The 18,647-nt window shown below is 36.5% G+C and overlaps 1 protein-coding gene across 1 annotated transcript in view; it reads left to right on the top strand.

Moving 5' to 3' along the window:
• The window catches only part of pdxdc1 (pyridoxal-dependent decarboxylase domain containing 1), a 29,904-nt gene that overhangs the window by 5,461 nt on the left and 5,796 nt on the right, over positions 1-18,647 (top strand). Inside the window, exons 8-21 of the mRNA XM_077557227.1 lie at positions 57-135; positions 246-330; positions 501-549; positions 679-780; positions 1,274-1,399; positions 3,452-3,502; positions 11,236-11,296; positions 11,948-12,018; positions 14,085-14,190; positions 14,379-14,553; positions 15,810-15,928; positions 16,032-16,153; positions 18,191-18,283; positions 18,447-18,543. Of these exons, the coding sequence (XP_077413353.1) occupies positions 57-135; positions 246-330; positions 501-549; positions 679-780; positions 1,274-1,399; positions 3,452-3,502; positions 11,236-11,296; positions 11,948-12,018; positions 14,085-14,190; positions 14,379-14,553; positions 15,810-15,928; positions 16,032-16,153; positions 18,191-18,283; positions 18,447-18,543 (1,336 nt within the window). The remainder of the gene's footprint in view (positions 1-56; positions 136-245; positions 331-500; positions 550-678; positions 781-1,273; positions 1,400-3,451; positions 3,503-11,235; positions 11,297-11,947; positions 12,019-14,084; positions 14,191-14,378; positions 14,554-15,809; positions 15,929-16,031; positions 16,154-18,190; positions 18,284-18,446; positions 18,544-18,647) is intronic.

Below are 18,647 nucleotides of genomic sequence, written 5' to 3' on the forward strand. Positions count from 1 at the left end.
TGCAGAAATGGAAACCATTCGGCAATTAGATACAAATCTCCTTTTTTTAAACTTAGGATATTGCACTATTGGACAAATTAATCAAAGAGGACATGGAAAGTGGAAAGTTGCCTTTGTTGTTAATTGCCAATGCAGGTAAAGAAAAACACTATTCACACTGTATCTTTTACTTACAGTGATTGAAATACGTTTTGATGTAATAATAATGCATGTGTTAAATTTCTTGGTTCTAATTTTTTTCCTAGGTACCCCTGGGGCAGGTCACACTGATAAGTTGGGGCGCCTTAGAGACCTGTGTGATCAGTACAAAATGTGGCTCCATGTGGAGGGGTGAGACATTAAATATGATCTGACATCAGAATTTCATTTAAACAAATATATCTCAGCCAAAAGTGATGGTTATCATAATTATATCTTACCTTACTTGTGCTGAGAATAATTTGCTGTTCACTACTGCACGTTGTTGTGCCATTTTAAGCTTCTATCTGTTTCGTCATCAGGGTCAACCTGGCGACACTGGTGCTGGATGATACCACCTCTGCTGTTATGGTAATCTTAAAATGAGCTAATTTTCTCATCAATTTGCGCTCCATGTACAAATGCAACTAGTACTGTTCAGTCATATTTACATGGACGTCTACTCAGCATTGTTTTGTGCTTATCTTTTTCCCCATCCAGGCAGCAACCAGAAGTGACAGTATGACACTTACACCAGGTCCGTGGCTGGGACTGCCCGCCGTTACTGCCGTCACTCTCTACAGACACGAAGACCCAGCACTGGTAGGCTGAGCACTGCTTAACAAATTTTTCCAACATTTGATCTATGAAGACATCTATCAAGGCAATTTACCAGTATAGTCAATTCAATTTCAATTAAAAAATGTTATTTCATTCTTTTGAAAAAAGAAATGAAAGGGGACAGTAAAACTTATATCTGCCCCTGATCAACACCAAAAAAATTATAAACACAAAATCAATGTCAGCAAGCAGTCAAGATGCTTTCAATGTTACAATTAAACAAAAATAATTCAACAGCATCGCCTTGTGCTGTATATATACTTTTCCAATAATTGTGATTTTATACATTTCAAAAAACAACAACAAATAGACTGAGATGATTTCGTTTTATAATCCAGAAATACATTGTTCTTTTTGTTTTGTTTTGTATTTAGGTTTGGTAAAAAAAAATTCTGTTCCTCTTAATTTGTAAATACATTTCTATAATGACTTACTTCTGACTTTTTCTGTTTTTTTTTTTTGTTTTTTTTTGTAGTCTCTGGCTGCCGGTTTGACCTCCAGCCAGCCTGTAGAGAAGCTGCGAGCATTACCTCTTTGGTTGTCTCTACAGTATCTTGGTCACAGTGGAATCATACAAAAGATAAGACATGCCGCCATGCTGGTGAGGAGTATATATCACTATATACAGTACAGGCCCAAAATTTGGACACATTTTCTTATTCAATGCATTTGCTTTATTCTCATGACTGGTTACTTTGTAGATTCTCACTGAAGGCATCAAAACTATGTATGTACACATGTGGAGTTATGTACTTGGCATTCTTAACTCTGGGAACTCCTTAAAGACTGTTGGGAAACCCATTCATTTGACTATCTTTTGAAGCTCATCGAGAGAATGCCAAGAATATGCAAACAATTAATCCGAGAAAGGGGTGGCTATTTATTTATGTATTTATTTTATTTTTTTCACCTTTTTTTTGTTAAGTACAAAACTCCAAATGTGTTTGTTAGTTATCATAGTTTTCGTCATAGTTTTGATGCCTTCATTAATGCATGCAATGTACATAGTTATGAAAATAAAGCAAATGTATTGAATGAAAAGGTATGTCCAAACTTTTGGCCTATACTGTACGTGTAGTCCATTTACTATTACTAGTTTAACATTTTTTATCAAATTGGATTTTTCATCCGTGGCCAAGGGCAAAATGTGAATTGATTTGATCATCATTTGCTGATGTTAACACCAATAGCAATTTTCGGTGTGGTCTGTTCTCTTAACCTACGCTGATGGCTTGGTTGTAGTATATTAAATGAATTCAAGGGGACAGTGGCCTTGTAACCTTTATTATTCTGTGTGCTCCCCTTGAAAGAAAAAGTTGGACACCCCTGATCGGGCATATCAGGATCTACACACATGGACTAAAGTGTTGGTACCCATATCTTACCGAAAGATGGTTTCAACGTCTCAATAACTGGCCATGTGCCCTTGAGCATCAATTACAGCTTGACGACATGTCATGCTTTTCACAAGTCGACTCATTGTCTGCTGAGGCATCGTGTCCTTTTCTTCTTCAAGGGCAGCCCTCAGGTCATTGATGTTCTGCGGTGCAGAGTTTTCAGCCTTTACATGGCGACTCAACTTATCCCACAGGTTCTCAAAAAACGAAAATTGAAGATAAATCAAGGAGGTGGATATTTTGAATGCTAAGAGCCCAGAACAACCTCCAAAGAAATTAAAGGTGACCAAGGAGGACACCTCTGTTGAAAGCAAATCATAAAAAAGTGAGACTGGAATTTGCAAAAATGTATATTGACAAGCCACAAAGCTTTGGGGAGAATGTCCTTTGGACAGATGAGACAAAACTGGAGCTTTCTGGTGAGGCACATCAACTGTATGTTCAATAGATGCAAAAATAAAGCATACCAAGAAAATGCTTCCCTACTGTGAAACATGGAGCAGGCTTGGCTATGTTCTGGAGCTGTTTTGCTGCGTCCAGCACAGGGCTTCTTGAATCTTAGCAAGGTACAAAGAATTCTCAAGGCTATCAAGGCATTCTGCCGAGAAATGTGCTGCCTAGTGTCACAAAAGTCTCAGTCGCAGGTCATGCACAAGCTAACGACCCAAAACACAGCCAAAAACAACAAGAATGGCTAAGAGAAAGCATTGGACTATTCTGAAGTGGCCTTCAATGAGACCTGATCATATATCCCATTGGACATCTGTAGGAGTTGAAACATGCCATCTGGAGAAGACAACCTGAAGCAGCTGGAGCAGTTTACCAACGAGGAGTGGCCAAAATACCTGTTGACAGGTGGCGAAGTTTTATGGACAGTTAGAGAAATGGTTTGATTGCAGTGATTGCCTCAAGAAGTTATGCAACAAATTACTATGTTATGGGTGCCATTATTTTTGTCCAGGCTCGTTTCATAATTATTTTTTATATTTTTTAATAATTCTGTTAAACCAATTTGATTTATTGTTACTTTTGTAAGTTTCAAGGAAATTCAGTGACCACTGAGTTTCATTAACAGACCAAAATTTTGTCTGCGGTGAAGTCGTGTGTTTTTTTTTCTACGTTTAAAGTCCAGTTTCTAGCACAAACTTTTACTAACATTATAAAAGATAAGGTGTTAGTAGCTCTGCTGTAGTTTTTTGTAGTACAATTTTTCCTCTTTGATGAGTAATCATATTATTTTTGTTTCTCACCGACAGAGTCAACAATTGCTACAGCACCTCAAATCTGTGAGCTCCATCAAAACATCGGTAGGTAATACATTGATCTTGTGAAATCAAATCTAAAATAACTGAAACATTGGGTAGCTTTGAGTCAAGTCCTGACAGCATCAAGAGATGTAGTGCCCAGTACATTTACTGTTATTACCCTTTTGTCTGGAGTATGATATATTTTAACCCAACTCTCTGTGATGATGAGTGTATCTGTAAAGAGGAAAATTGTTGTTTATGGCATTTCCAGTGATTGACGGGCCTTTGAACATTGTCAAATTCTTGAAACGTACAATTGTGTGAGCACTTAATCTTGACATTAATGGATTAAAAAAAAATCATTACTGAACTCTATTCGATGCTTTTCCACCAATGAAATACTGCTTGCAAGTGTTTGGTCTGAAATGGAAGTTAGGCCACCAGTAAAATAATGATACCACATTCCGAACTATTAATATTCTTTCTTATTTGAGTTATGCTTATGATTTTATTACACATTAAATTATATTATGTTATGCACACTACACACTGATACAGTATTTGTAAATGTGGTTGATCGAAAGAAATGCATATTATTTCGAAGATAAACCTCTGTAGAATGTGTTAGAGAATTGAGATAATCCCTCATTGATGCTTTGACCATGGTAAAAACTTTTTTATTTTAAATATTGAAGTACCCTCCTAGTTTTCACACTTGGAAGCTTGTTCACTGGAATCCACTAAATCTAAATTATGTTTGGATGCAATGAAGTGAACATATTAATCCTTTTTGAGAGGCTCTGATTCCATAAAGTTGCATAATTTTCTATTAAATTACAGATACAGTGAACAATGAAATAGCAATTTTCTGGCGATATCAATAATATACTCAGGGCTCCAGACTGCTAACCTTGCGCTGTAAGCTGAATTCTTGTGGGATTTGTGAGTTCACGAACCCCCGAAAAATTGCCAGAATCCATCTTGTACTGAGCCTGCTGATTTTCACCATACACTTTTTGTACGGACCAATCATAAGAAGTATTGTGTTTGGGGGCGGGATATGTGGCTGTGATGAAACGAGAAGCGCTGAAGCTGTGGGAAATAAATAAACCTAACATTACTCACAGTATCATTGTTGAATGAAGAATAGTGAGAGACGCTTTGTGCATTTTTAAGTGGTATAGATGTTAGTGCTTCTTTTCAACCTACGACGACAACGATGACATTTTCATCCATTGCCTTGATTGGTCAAAACAAAAATTTGATAGACGTGCGCAAGTTGCGCATTGCCCAATCAGCTTCAAGTATTGTACTGAATATCCCACCTTTCCCGAGAAAATCACATTGGAGCGGTCTCAGATTGTTATTATGGCGAACTCCCTGGAGTGAATCACAATTATCGCCCCTAAAATTTGAGACCGTTAGGGTTTGCAACGTCGGACAGTGAGCAACAAACAGTCCACTGTAAATTATCCTAAATTATCTGCAGCAAATGTTCTGTGTGTGACATGGGAGCAACAACTCCCGCTAAGAAACAAACATGAGCATAATTAATTCACATCCTTTGTTTACTTATGCCAAGGATCCCAGTAATAACGGAGTTCATTGCGCTAAACGTTAAGAATTACCTGTTGAAACATGGTAAAAACAGTGATTATAGCCACATACTGACACAAACCCATTTCGATTGTGGGTGCAGCTGTTGTGATAAACTTATCCATCTGAATATGACACATTGATAGTAAAGTGATGTTCCGTTTGTATTCGGAAGTTAACCTCAAATGTTTTATTTGTGAAGTGACAGTGTATCACTTTATAGCGTCACTCTGATTTATATAACTTATTTTCATTTTTAAATTTGGTTAAAAATAAAATTAAAAATAAACAATTCCTAAGAATAAAATGTTCAAGTGCAGGAAGGGAAATGAAACTACTTTCATTTAATAATTACTTGTGTTGCATTCTACTTTTGGAGAATCACCAACCCACACTACCTCCAGTCGTGTCGCTTCATAATAAGAGAGCATCTGGAAGTTTAAACATTAGAACGGCATTAGCTCTCTATCTCTAAGTTACCCATCAAAAAGTGGTTTTCAGTGTATAATGCCACATGTTGACAGTCTTAACTTGTTAAAAAAAACAACAACTGACAATATTTTTTAACCCCCACCACCACCCCCAAAAAATTATGCTGATAAACATTCATTATGCAAATTTGCAGGTGCCGAACCGCAAGTACGCGTACTATACAGGTAATAAATTAGACGAAATGTGAATTTTTACTTCTTGCAACATGTGCCACATTGTGCTTGCATCCCTAAAAACATAAGTTAGGGGTGACTATGCTTCTAGTTTAAAAAAAAAAAGAGTTTGTCTGGAGCCCTGACAATGGTTATTCAACTCATGGTGGCTTGGCTATTCCTGGTTATCCAAGTTACAAAGATGTGTTGTGTTGGTAAAATATGTGTGGGAATGTGTACAGTGCCTTGAAAATTTATTTATACTGCTTGGAACTTTTTCACTATTTGCCACCTAACAACCAAAAACATATATATTTTTTAATTAAGATTTTATAATGTGCTCACATGATTAAATACAGTTTTCAAAATTTTAAGCAAATAGAGAGGTAAAAAATGTGGTGTGCATTTGTATTATGCCCGTTTATGATCACTTACCCAATCTCAAGTCTTTTGCGGCCTCCAGCAGTCTTTCTTCCAGGACTGCCCTGAATTTAGCTCCATCCATCAGCTCATCCTCTCTGACCATCTTCCCTGTCGCTCTTTAAGAAAAGCATCCCCACAGCATCATGATTATCACCACCATGCTTCACGGAGGGGTCGCTTATAGGGTGATTGTTAGTTTCCCACCACACATAGGGATTTCATCATCTGACCAAAAGCACCTTCAAAATGTTTGCTGTGTCCCCTACATGGTTTGTGGCAAGTTGCAAACAGGACTTCTTATGCATTTCTTTCGACAATGGCCTTCTTGCCATTCTTCCATAGAGGCCAGATTTGTGTAGTGCACTATTTAGTTGTCACCAGTGGTTTTCAGCAGCCCCTCCAGAGGGTAGACCAACCATGGGCCTGTTGGCTGCTTTTGACCAGTATTCTTCTTGCTTGCTCTGCCAGTTTAGGTGGACAGCCATGTCCTGGTAGATTTCCAGTTGTGCTATACATTTTCTATTTTTGGGTGATGGATTGAACAATGTGCCTTGATGTTTTAAAGCTTGTAATTTTAGTTTTTTGTTGTTGTTTTTTTAGAACGAAATCCTGCTTTTAATTTCTCCATTACTTCACCCTTGACCTGTCTAGAGTTCCCTTGTCTTAAGGATGCGGTTGTTCAATAGTATTTTCAAACAAACCACTGAGGCCTTCACGGAAAAAGTGTATTTGTACTCAATGAGTAGATTACACCCAGTTGGACTCTACTAATTAGGCGATTCCTGAAGGCAATTGATTGCTCTGGATTGTATATAATGCTCTGAATTGTATTTACTGTAGATGTACCAAGAGTATGGGTGGCTGAAAAGAAATGCAAAGCACACTTTGCAGATTCATATTTGCTTTAAAAAAAAAAACTATTATTTTCATTCTACTTAATATTTATGTGCTACTTTTTGTTGGTTTATTTAATAAAATCTCAACAAAATGTTTTTGGTCCTACAAAATGTGAAAAATGTAAAGGGGTATGAATACTTTTCAAGTCACTATATATTTGAGTTTTTTTGCTGTGGTTATTGTGTAATAGCAAGTGCGGGTTACCTTGGTTGCAGGCTGTCGTGCCACCGATCCCGCCCATCTCTGGGGCTTCTCTACGAGATGTTCTGGGCTCTCTTATGCTCTCTATTGTAGGTGGGAGTTTCCTCTCTGTAGCCAAGTCTCTGCCTGTCTCCCTCACTCTTCTCTTTGCCATTTGCCCCTTTCTCTTGCTCTTCTATCTCTCACTCTTAAACCATTTTCCACCTACATTAGCTCAGCAATATTTGAGTCTCCATTGGCTGACAGACTGTTCACTTCTTCCTAATTGTATAGGATGTGGACAACACAGGCATGGTCTTTGAGGTACTTCAAGGAATGCCTCTCTACACTCATTGTTTCTGTTGCCTTTGGAAGAAATTCAAGGGTCATGAATAATTGACTTAAATGTTGCTATTTTATAAATATATATTATATATTTATATTACACACCACAGAAAGAACCAGATGACAGGTAGGCAAGAGGAAACAGTGCAGCCCCTGTTGAGTACTGGACTGGTGGGGAGGTGTGTGTGTGTGTGTGTTTTGTAACAGTGTTACACCCAATCACCAAAGTTAACTGAAGTCTCGTTTATACTTTATCAAGAAAATACTCTATCAAGAAAATGCTATTGCTTTTGGCCAACATTTGCCTCATGCTCATCTTTCAGGAGTTTGCTTTTCTTCATAATAAATTCTACATAGAATCTATATCTGTCATAGCCAGGTAGCTAGCTGTATAGTCAGGGTTGGGAGGGTTACTTTTAAAATGTAATCCATTACAGTTACAAGTTACCTGCTAAAAATGTAGTTAGTAACGTAATCCAAGTACCATAATATTAAAGTAATGTAACTGGATTACTTTTGGATTACTCCAATATTGAGTATGCTCATGAAGACAAAATAAAAATAAATATCACCACAATATATATTCTATACAATGTGCCCCTGCTATTTGCGGGTGATAGGGACCCGGGCAGCCTACAAATAGCAAAAATCCTAGTGTAATTAAAAAGACCCGATTTACTTATAGTGTGCACTAAGGACTGCGTTTTTTAAATGTGCAAAATCCACTTATTTAAAACAGCTTTTCCAATAGCTTCATTTTTATTGTTTTAGCTCAACTTTTGCTGTGTTTTTATGCTTTGTAAAGTGACCTTGGGTATTCTGAAAGGTGCTGTTTTTAAATGAAATGTATTATTATTATTATGATTATTATAAAATAGCCCTAATCCAGGTAGTACGTTTGCCTCAATGAATATGCAAGATGCGGCATTTACACACTATTTGGCAAAGTGGGAGGAGAAATGTAAATAGATTATAATAGCACATATACTGTGATCTGTCAAACCTGGTAGATTGCATCTATTTTTAATAGATTTCAATTCAAGGCGTAAAGTTAAAGAAATCAAGATTTATTGAAAAAAGATGATCAATTTCAACATTCAAAACATATTATTACCCAACGAAATACTCAATGTCAATCATTTCTGCTCCACTGCTGTGCATAAAGGCACACTCAATTAAAAGACGCACTCAAAAGGATCAAAACACGCAACAGTGCCACAATGTTGACTGATAGACTGAACTCTTTGTCCCTGCTTTCTTTCAAAAAAAGAATTGACAGATTCTCTGGACTATCAGGACATTATTGCTGTGTTCAACACAAAACCCTGCCATCTCCTGCTGTAAATGTCCAAATCCAGGAAGAATTGTATTTTATGAATCTTGAGTTAAGCTTACTGCCATTCTCCCGTTTATTTTAATAGATTGCAAACGTTGTTATGAATGTGCCTTGCGTATCTTTCTGTCCCCTTTCTGTGCGTAAAAGAGCAATTTCTGTGCGTAAACGAGCTTATCAGTGAGACCCCGACCCAGTGATCATATTTTCCGAGTGTGTAGAAGTTACACAGCAGTAACTATGGTGTAAAACATAATCTGCACAGGAGTCTGAGAGAAGTGGATCCCAACACCAGTCATCCACTGCTCGTACTGCTGCAGCTGGAGAGCGCGTTCTCCAGCTGCACCCGTCACTCACAGCAGTCCTTCACTTTACGTGAGACCGCGCCAGCGATTTTATTTTCTGCGCCCTCGTAATTAAAGAAGCGAAATAACACCATAATATGTGTGTGTTAAGAGCGGCAACTTAATCTCTGTCCTTGGTACCCGCGGTAAAGCACTATTAGGGACGTGAAGGGAATTTTTTTTTTGCATATTTTCTCTAGCCCACCCATTTTTCCTCAGGCCCACCCACAATAAAAATCTTGGCGCCGCGGCTGGCGCCACCTATTGGTGAAACGCGGGCATTGCAGGGACAAAATTAAATAAATGATTTTGAATTTTTTTCTAGCCTTATTGGATAAGTTCGGCGGGCCGGATTGAAAAGCATAACGGGCCGTATTTGGCCCGCGGGCCGGGGTTTGCCCATGTCTGGTATAGACAGACCCCTTTACAGTCTACGTTATCAAAGGTTGCGTGCGCTTCACTGACTCAAAACAACGAGATATTAGTGTGGCTTTATAATTATTATTATTTTAGCATGGAGTTGTTATACTTTTTGAATAGGTTCTAACAATATCAACATGCCTAACTGGGTTTACAGTTGTGTGAATCGGAGTAGAAAGGAGTTCATTTTTTTCAATTCCAAGAGGAAACCGGTCATTTCGGATACACCAATCGGAGTAGTAAGGAGTTCATTTGTTTCAATTCCAAGAGGAAACCGGTCATTTCGGATACACCGGAGCCTCTGGCTGCAATCTATAAAACGCACAGACTGGACCGAGAACATAATCAGGAATGCCCGCTCATTTGCTTATTTCATATCGAATAAGTTATCGTGGCCATTTTGCCTTGAAATGCTGAGTAAGCATTTTATTTAGCCCTACAATGCGGACCATATTGTAGGGCTAAATATAATGTCCAAGATCATCATCACAATTTGTAAATTCTTGATTCTTAGTTCCCTTTCATATACAGGGTGTGCAGAATTATTAGGCAAGTTGTATTTATGAAGATTAATTTTATTATTGAAGAACAACAGTATCAAATCTGAATATTTTTTAATTACTTTTTTGTGTCACGTTACTGGGACTTGAAATAAAATAAGGTGGTATTGGGATTTCCGTTCTGTGGGCTAATGGTCAACACCTGTCACTATCTGTATAAAACCACAAATGCAGTTTGGCAGAAAACTAATGCTCCTGTTTGAGTCTTTTGGGATCCTTATGGCTTACTTCCATTTGCTCAGTTTATTTCAAAATATAAGTAAAATGAAAAGCCATGCATACACACTTGCCACAAATTACTTCCTTCAAATCAAACTAAGCTTTTCACCATCCAGTACAATATATAAGGAGGCTTTCATTCAGTCTAAATATTTGTTATAATAATATATGCAACCTGGCGACATAACACATAATCAACCAATTATTCATGACCCTGATGACATGCACCCCATCTACACCTCTGTTGAGTACCGCCCAACTCAAGCATGATGCTTGTTTCAACCCTTCACTTGGAAAATCAGCGGGGTCTGAAGATGGCAATGTAGGAACGATATGTTGTTTAATTTATTTCTGAAGAAGTGAAACTTTTCCTATTGGTGTTGTCATACAGAAACACACAGTGTGGGTATTCGTGTGTGTTGGTAGTGACTGTATCTCTAAAAAAATATATAATAATAAAAAAAAAACGGTACTGAATGTATCAGACACCTGGTTGCATGCTTCAAAAATTTATTTTAAAACATGACAATGCCGATTAATGGAGTCATAAAAATGATCAATGCCCATTTTTTGGGGAAAGTATATAATACATTACCGATTCATCTGTCCTGTGATTTCTTCCAAGCCGAAGTTGCTGTGTTGTTGGGCTGCTGCCTTAAGGCTACAATGGAGAGACTATACATCCATCTAAAAAAAAAAAAAAAAACTCCCAAATTCCATCCAACCCTGTATTCTGATTACCTTTTTGCTTACCATGCAGTTTTCAGAATTGAAATATGAACACGGTTGTTACCAAATCTCAGATGACCATCTGTGTTTTTTGCTTTAACAGGTGGAGGATGAACTCAACTCTCCTGTCGTGCTGGTCAAGTTTTCTCAGGAAACGAGTGCAGGTAAGGGATGTCCACAATGTCCACAAACAATAATTTAGAATATGTAACTTTTTCAAACAAAAGACAGCATACTTATAGTTGAAGAAAAAAAAAAAAAGGTAATAGACCAGATATGTTTTTTTTTTTTCCAGGGCCGATACTGCCTATTAGTAGTCAAGGAGGCTGAGACCCAATATAAGGAGCTGATATTCATTTGTAGTAAAAGGAAAAATATAAAACATAAAAGCAAGTCAAATTCTTATTTGAAATGCAATTAAGTTTGTTAAACTTGCTGAATGGTTTTTCTTTTTAAGTTTTACATGATAGACAATAGACAACTTTAATTTAAAGTTCTAACGAAAATTGCAGGGAGCTTCCAGGGTTATTAGCATGTTTTCTGTTAAATGATCATCTAAATTAAGTATCTCCCTTAAATTTGTTTTTTTTTTGTTAGTTTTTTTTGTCAGTCGATTTCAATTTCAACATAACCGAAGTGTTAATTTTTATTTATTATTATTATTATTTTTTACTTATTTTTTAAATTTAAAACAAAAACAAAAAGCGTAGGGAGATGCTCGTGTCAGAAACATCTCTTATTAAGTTAAGTGAAGTTTTTTGGGAGGCCGTTAAACTATGATAAACAAATTTAATTCCCTCTGTTTTATTTGTAAGCTTCCAGCAATGGATCGGTGGAGGCTTACTGTGCTGGGGAGAAGGAGGTACTTGAGGCGTTCAATAGATGGGTATGTGATTTGATGTATTTTTTAAATTGTCATTCATTAATAGTTTAATGTATTTTTTTTTATCATTGAATAATAGTCTAGTCAATGCAATTGTATAATATGTGTAAATTAAGATTTATGCCACGGTTTTTGCTGCGTCCATAGAGATGTATTGTAAATCATGAATACAAAGGATGTCTTGGTTCCACGTACACCCTTGTCCTTGAACATGGTGGTTATTACAGATAAACTGTCTAGCACAAAATAGTATCACTCCACTCAAGCAGGGAGTGCCTTTCCGATTCCTGAACCCAAGAGCCAAAACCCAGCTTTTCAACTCAAGTTAACCAAGGTTGCTGAGGTCAAAGGGCAAGCAACTAAATTTGATTATTTTTTAAAACATTTCAGACAAATGTTCAAAAGTTTTTTTTGTTTTTTTTTGCTTTTGATTATTTAAGATGTCAGGTATGAGATAGATATGTTCTGAACTCAAAAGTAAACCTGGTAAATTTGTAGAAACAAAAGCAAATGAACAAATATGAAACTCACCATTACGATGAATGTACACACATGGCTACCATAGTTGAAAAATAATAAATAATAGTGATAATAAATAAAAATGTAAAGAAAATCAATCAATGGAATTCTGACATTGCCTTTTAAATACATTTGAATCTCGGAGTTTAAACGTCTCGGAACTCGTACAAATTGGACTTCAACCCAAAAATCTGAGTAAAAAAAATGCTTCGGAGTTTGAACTCATTTTTGGAGTTCGAACACCCAAGTTAAGCCCAGCATACCTTGAAAATGGGTAGCCGAGTGAAGCCGAGCAATGCCGAATGCTCACGTTGCAGTAGTTGAGACGACGCACTGCTCATTTCCAGTCGGATCGTGAATACTCACTCCCAGAGGTGCTCCATACTCGCAACTGCATTTAGATTTTTTTCCACGACAATTTTCTTCAACATGGGCCCAAAGAAAGACAACCGTGCCAGTGGCAGCAAAGAAAAACATACAGTGCTACGAAACACATTGGAATTAGGAAAGAGATTATCACGCTGTTGTTAATACCGTGACTACTTCTGTAAATACTGGCACGAGGACCCCACTTAGCTGTTGAACAACGTGCCTGACTTTAAACAACGCACGCAAGGACCACTTAGTAGTCTAACAATATGCACAATGTAAAATACACAAACTCAGCACTGAACTAAAGCAAGCCTTAACATAGCATTTATCATCCACTGATGCCATCACACCACAACAAAAAGGTAAGGTATTTTTTATTGTTTAAATACTGTACAGAGTGTAAATGTAAAAAACATAAATAGAAATTTTCTTTTTTTGGGGCTTGGGAACAGATTAATTACATCTACATTTTTTCGGAGGTTGAACAATTCGGACTTTGAACACTTCGCAGGAACGAATTATGTTCAAACTCCGAGGTACCACTGTATGGTTAAACAGACCATACTTAACTGTAGTTTAAAAACAAACTCATAATACAGGCTTGAAAAAAAATGATGGTACTGATCCCAATTATTCTCTTGATCCTCAAACATACATACAAATAAGTCATCCTGAGAAATGCACACACAACATTAACAAACACTATTCTTTGATATACTTGTGAATCTGAAATATGTGTAAATAGTGCGCATATTTGCATATCTAAAAAAACATGTTAAAATCAGTTATTTGTTGATCTGATAACGTGAAAATTGTTGTTATATTTGCATAAATAATTTTGAGACAAATCTCTCCCCATAGCTTTGCATCTTTCCCCCTCTTGCGCACATGGGAGAGAGTATGGCCTGGAGTGAATGTTGTCAGTGATAGTTTTAGAAATTAAGTGCCTGTATGGTAAATTAATCAACACTTGCAACACACTGGAAGCAGGTGGGCTGATTAGTGAAACACGATGTATGAACTATTATTGGCTTCCAAGACAGCGGTAGTAACACATTCTCCCCCTAAGTTTTTTTGTTAAATATATAAATTGTATCATAAATATAAATGTTTGATGTAATTTTTTTCTGTTAGTTTGTCGCTTATAGTTTATTATATTAGTATTTTTGAAATTCTAGCTTGGCAAACAACTCGCCCAGTTGGTTCCTGCCAGCGGGGTCGATGTTGTGGAACTTGAAGATGAAGGCGCCTGTGTTCGGTTCAGCCCACTCCTGACGGCTGCAGGTAACAGTATTGCCCACATGCACACCTGCAAGACTAGATGTGTTATATGTCAAGCTTTGCAGTATTTCTAGTAAGGCTATAAAATATCATATTAACTGGGTGTTTTACGCATCGTCACTCAAATGTTTATTTTATATTTACAAAAATAAACTTACTGTGCGAATTATGTAATTGTTGCTCTTGTACAGATTTAGGGACTCAACCTGAAGATGTTGACAATTTGGTTAAGAAGTTTTTGGAGCTGGTGCCTATGATGACTGCCACAATGTCCTTTAGACAGGACTTCATAGAGGAGACTCGCCAACGCTCACCCTACCTCAGATACATAGAAGATCTTAGCTGGCCAGGCCTTGGAGCTGTCCGGTAAGACATAACGCAGGACAGGATCCCTGTTAACATTCTCTGCTGACAACATGTATGCTTTTCATTTGCTTATGTTTTCATGTGCATCTTCATTCAGAATTAAACACATCACCAATGAAAACGGATAGTCATGGATTAAGGTTGGAACATATTAGCAGGGTTTCTACACATGTATGGAATTTAATAGAGTTCCCGGTATGGAGAATGGAAGCTACTGTAAGGCATAATATTCATGTTTCCAAGACTTTTACAACAGTTTTATTTTTTAAAAACAAAACTAAAAATATCAATCTCTTGAAAAAAAAAGAAAAAACTATATATATATATATATATAATCCATATTTTTTTAGGCACTTGGAAGCCCAGCTACAATGTTGTGTGAGAACATAGTGTATTTTACCATGGTCTTTGTGTGAGAGCACATAGTATATTTTACCATAGGCTTTGTAAATGCAGTACTCGATTCTGATTGGCTCAGAAAATTACATGGGTGTACAGTATCAACTGATAATGTTGTCCGTTTATGTAATGTTTGTGATTTTAACAGCTTTGATGCCTGGAATGTTGCTCAGTTTTGAGGGAAATATGAAGGGAAGCGTCACAGAGTTAGGTGTAAGATTTAGATCAACTCACAGGAGGATGATATCAAGGACGAAGAACACAAAAAAAGCGTATAAGTATTGAGATAATTCCTGGCAGAGATTGGGAACAGTTGCCATTTTTTAGGATTACTTACCCATAATTTTAGGAACAACCTGACTGCAACGTGATATCCAAGAGCCTTGACTTGACATTGACTTGAACTACGTGATGTGATAAGTCATCTTGTTTATAGTTGAGAATCTGCATTTTAACACAGTTTACCTTTTTTTTTTTTTTTTTAAGAAGTAATGAAATAAAAATAAGTTGTTTTTTTTGTTTGTTTTTTTCATTCCTGCCAACCTGGCCAGTCAGCATCACTAGTTGTGTTAAGTGGATTATCTTGTCGATGACGTTGGCAAAAATAGGATGGCAAAATGCATTGTTTGCAATTCACAGAATGAAGAAACGACAAGGACAATGTCTAACTTAATTTTTTTGTATCATAACACCTCAACCAAATGGTAGAATTGGTGCAATGAGGTTTGGCTATGTTAAACACTTTCAATTACGTTTAATGACTAAAATGCACTCACCAATGGCCGAGTGGTTAAAGTGTTTTGCGTCTCATCTTTTTTCATGACAACACCTATTGTTTTTTTGCCCATACTACTCAGATATGAGCCTCAGGTGGAGGGAATTGATGACAGCAGGAGGACAAAGGAAATCAAGAAAATAAACGCTGAACTGCTGAAGAAACTGCAAGAGCTAGACACTGACATCATTTTCTCCCCTGGTGTGTACATCTTTACTTTTTTGGAATCCTCAGTGTAATAAAAAATAGTCATTGTTTTCCTATATAATATATGTATGAAATACACATATCTTCTAATTCCTAGGCCCAGAGTTTGCCAAAGAGGAGGACTGCATCTTTATAAGCATGGTAGCTGATGACGTTGATGTTTCGGAGCTTGTGGAAACAATAGTGACACTGGGCCGTGACATTGAAGAGAATGGAAGAGTAATCTGCATTCCATTATTTGTCCTCATCTGTTCTTTCTGTCGTGAATAGAATTTGATTTTTAATTAGATAATTAGAATTTTCTGGATCTTGAAATTCATCTTTTGGAACTGAAGAAACAGGCCGGTTACACTTGCACTCCAAATTACATAATTCCCTTAAAAAATATATATATATTGATATTAGTAATGCATAATGTGCATTTTATAGTATTAGTGGAAAGGGAAAAGTATGTTTCTGAGGTTTTCTTTTTGGTGAAAATAACCTGAGGAAAAAGTAAGGGAACCCTTGGATTCAATAACTGGTTGACCCTTCTTTGGCAGCAATAACTTTAATTATAAATGTTTATTTTAGATGTCCACAATGATCTGGATGAATTTCATCTTTACAAAACTGTTGCAGATCAGCAAAATCCCATAGATGTGTGGCGTGAATAGCTCTCTTAGCATCTGCTGCAGCATCTTGATCAGGTTTGATTTCGGAACTTTGTATGGAAACTTGTTTAAAGCTGGAAAAGTTACAAATGTATCTCAAAGTCATGAGTGTTTACCAGTCCACAGTTAAACAAATGTTCTATAAATGGACAATAAGGTAAAAAAGAATGCTAGTGTGTCAGTAGCTGAAAACTTGTAGAAAACACTGGCCAAAACATTAAACAAGACTGGGGTTTGTGTGAAAATACCAAGGAGGAAACTGTTGCTGTCTAAAAAACAAAAAATAAATAAACACATTTGTGAAGTTAGCAAAATGAAACCCAAGTTAAGTTTAAATGCATGTTCTTGAGCAACACAGTCAAAATCCTGACCCTGACATCATCCCAATTGAGAAGCTGTGGCATGACCTCCAAAGACCTAATCACACCAGTCATCCCAGAAATCTGTTAAGGAAGAGTGTCCAATAATGACCCTGATGGTTTTGCACATCTGATCTGCAACAACAGGAAATGTTTGCTTAAGGTTATTGTTGCCAAAAGAACACATACAAAACACAATGATTCTATTATTTTTCCTCCTTTTCTGTGAAAGTTTACATATATAAAATATGAAAACATAATTATGTGGTATTGGTTTAATCAAACTGTATATTATTGTGATTTTGGTCAATTATAAGGAATTCCAAATGGTTCACATACTTTTTGCTTCCATATTAGCGGGAAAAAAACTAAACTAAACCGCCAGCTTTGCTCTGTGCATTTATTCATGTGAAAACACATGCAACAGATTATTCCCAGTTTAGCCTATCTTATCCGTTGATTAAAAAAAAAAATGTTTCTGATAATGCTCTGTGGCTAAACTGTAGCTTATGCTACTAAACCACCAACAGCTTTTGTGTGAAAGAGTCTTCTATTGCAGTTTAAATTCCTGACCTACGTTAGAAATGGATGAATATTGTTACAGGAAAGTTCCGAGGTTTGAAGTTCTTAAATCCTTTTTAAACATAAATCAGGTTGTCATGCAACTCAAAAATAGCTTGAGAATGCAATTCAGAGTCAGATTCAGACAATTTTATTTAGCACACTAGGGGCAAAATTCAAATTCATTACAAATTCATTTGTAGCTTCCCAGTCTGCAAACCCATCAACAATCAGTCCATTAACAATGATATAATGATTGACTCCTTTTGGAACATTGTGTCTTAAAATTATGTCGTCATAATTTAAAATTTGGAATGATGGCATTTGCTATACAAACTTTAGCTAAACATGTTGATCCTCAATTAAGTAAATACAATTAAGTTGTATTAAATACTGAATAAATGTAACATTGAAGTCCTTATGATTTTACTGAATTACGATATTGCTGAAATAGGTTGTTACAATGAAACCTAGTGAATGTGGTATTGTAAAATGTTGAAAAGTAAGTAAGTTAAACTAAGATATATTAATACAAAAGTATATTAATGTGCTATTTAGTCGAATAATCTTCAATATTGCAGGTTATAACATCTTTAAATTGTAAGAGATTCAACATGTCTTATCTGTTGTTGTTGTTGTTGTTGAACCGTTACATTTGTAAAATGGATTTGTTTCCAATGTAGCTACTGGAGAACATGACGGAGGTGGTGAGGAAAGGCATTCAGGAGGCAGAACTGGAGCTTCTAAAAGCCAATGATGAGAAACTCTTGGAAGAGGTAAGTGAGTTGTGCTGCATGATGTCCTGTTAACCGAACCTCATCCTGACAACCAGAACTTTCATTGACTTAAGAACCAGGAGGAGTATAGTGTTGGTAAATAACTTTGTGGGAAATTATAATCACTTACTGGTGTGATGAAAAACAATTGTCTTTTTTTTAGGGCATGCTGAGACAACTTCCTTTGGTTGGCTCTGTTTTAAACTGGTTTTCTCCCGTTCAAACTTCGATTAAAGGGAGGACCTTCAACCTGACAGCAGGTTTGTATTTGCATGCGTACTATTTATTTATTTATTTATTTTTGTTCTTGTAAGTTTTTTTAAGTCCTCATATACTATCTTGTAAGTTGAAAACAACCTCCTTA

Source organism: Vanacampus margaritifer, chromosome 2, assembly GCF_051991255.1.
Source record: "Vanacampus margaritifer isolate UIUO_Vmar chromosome 2, RoL_Vmar_1.0, whole genome shotgun sequence".
Lineage (NCBI taxonomy): Eukaryota > Metazoa > Chordata > Actinopteri > Syngnathiformes > Syngnathidae > Vanacampus > Vanacampus margaritifer.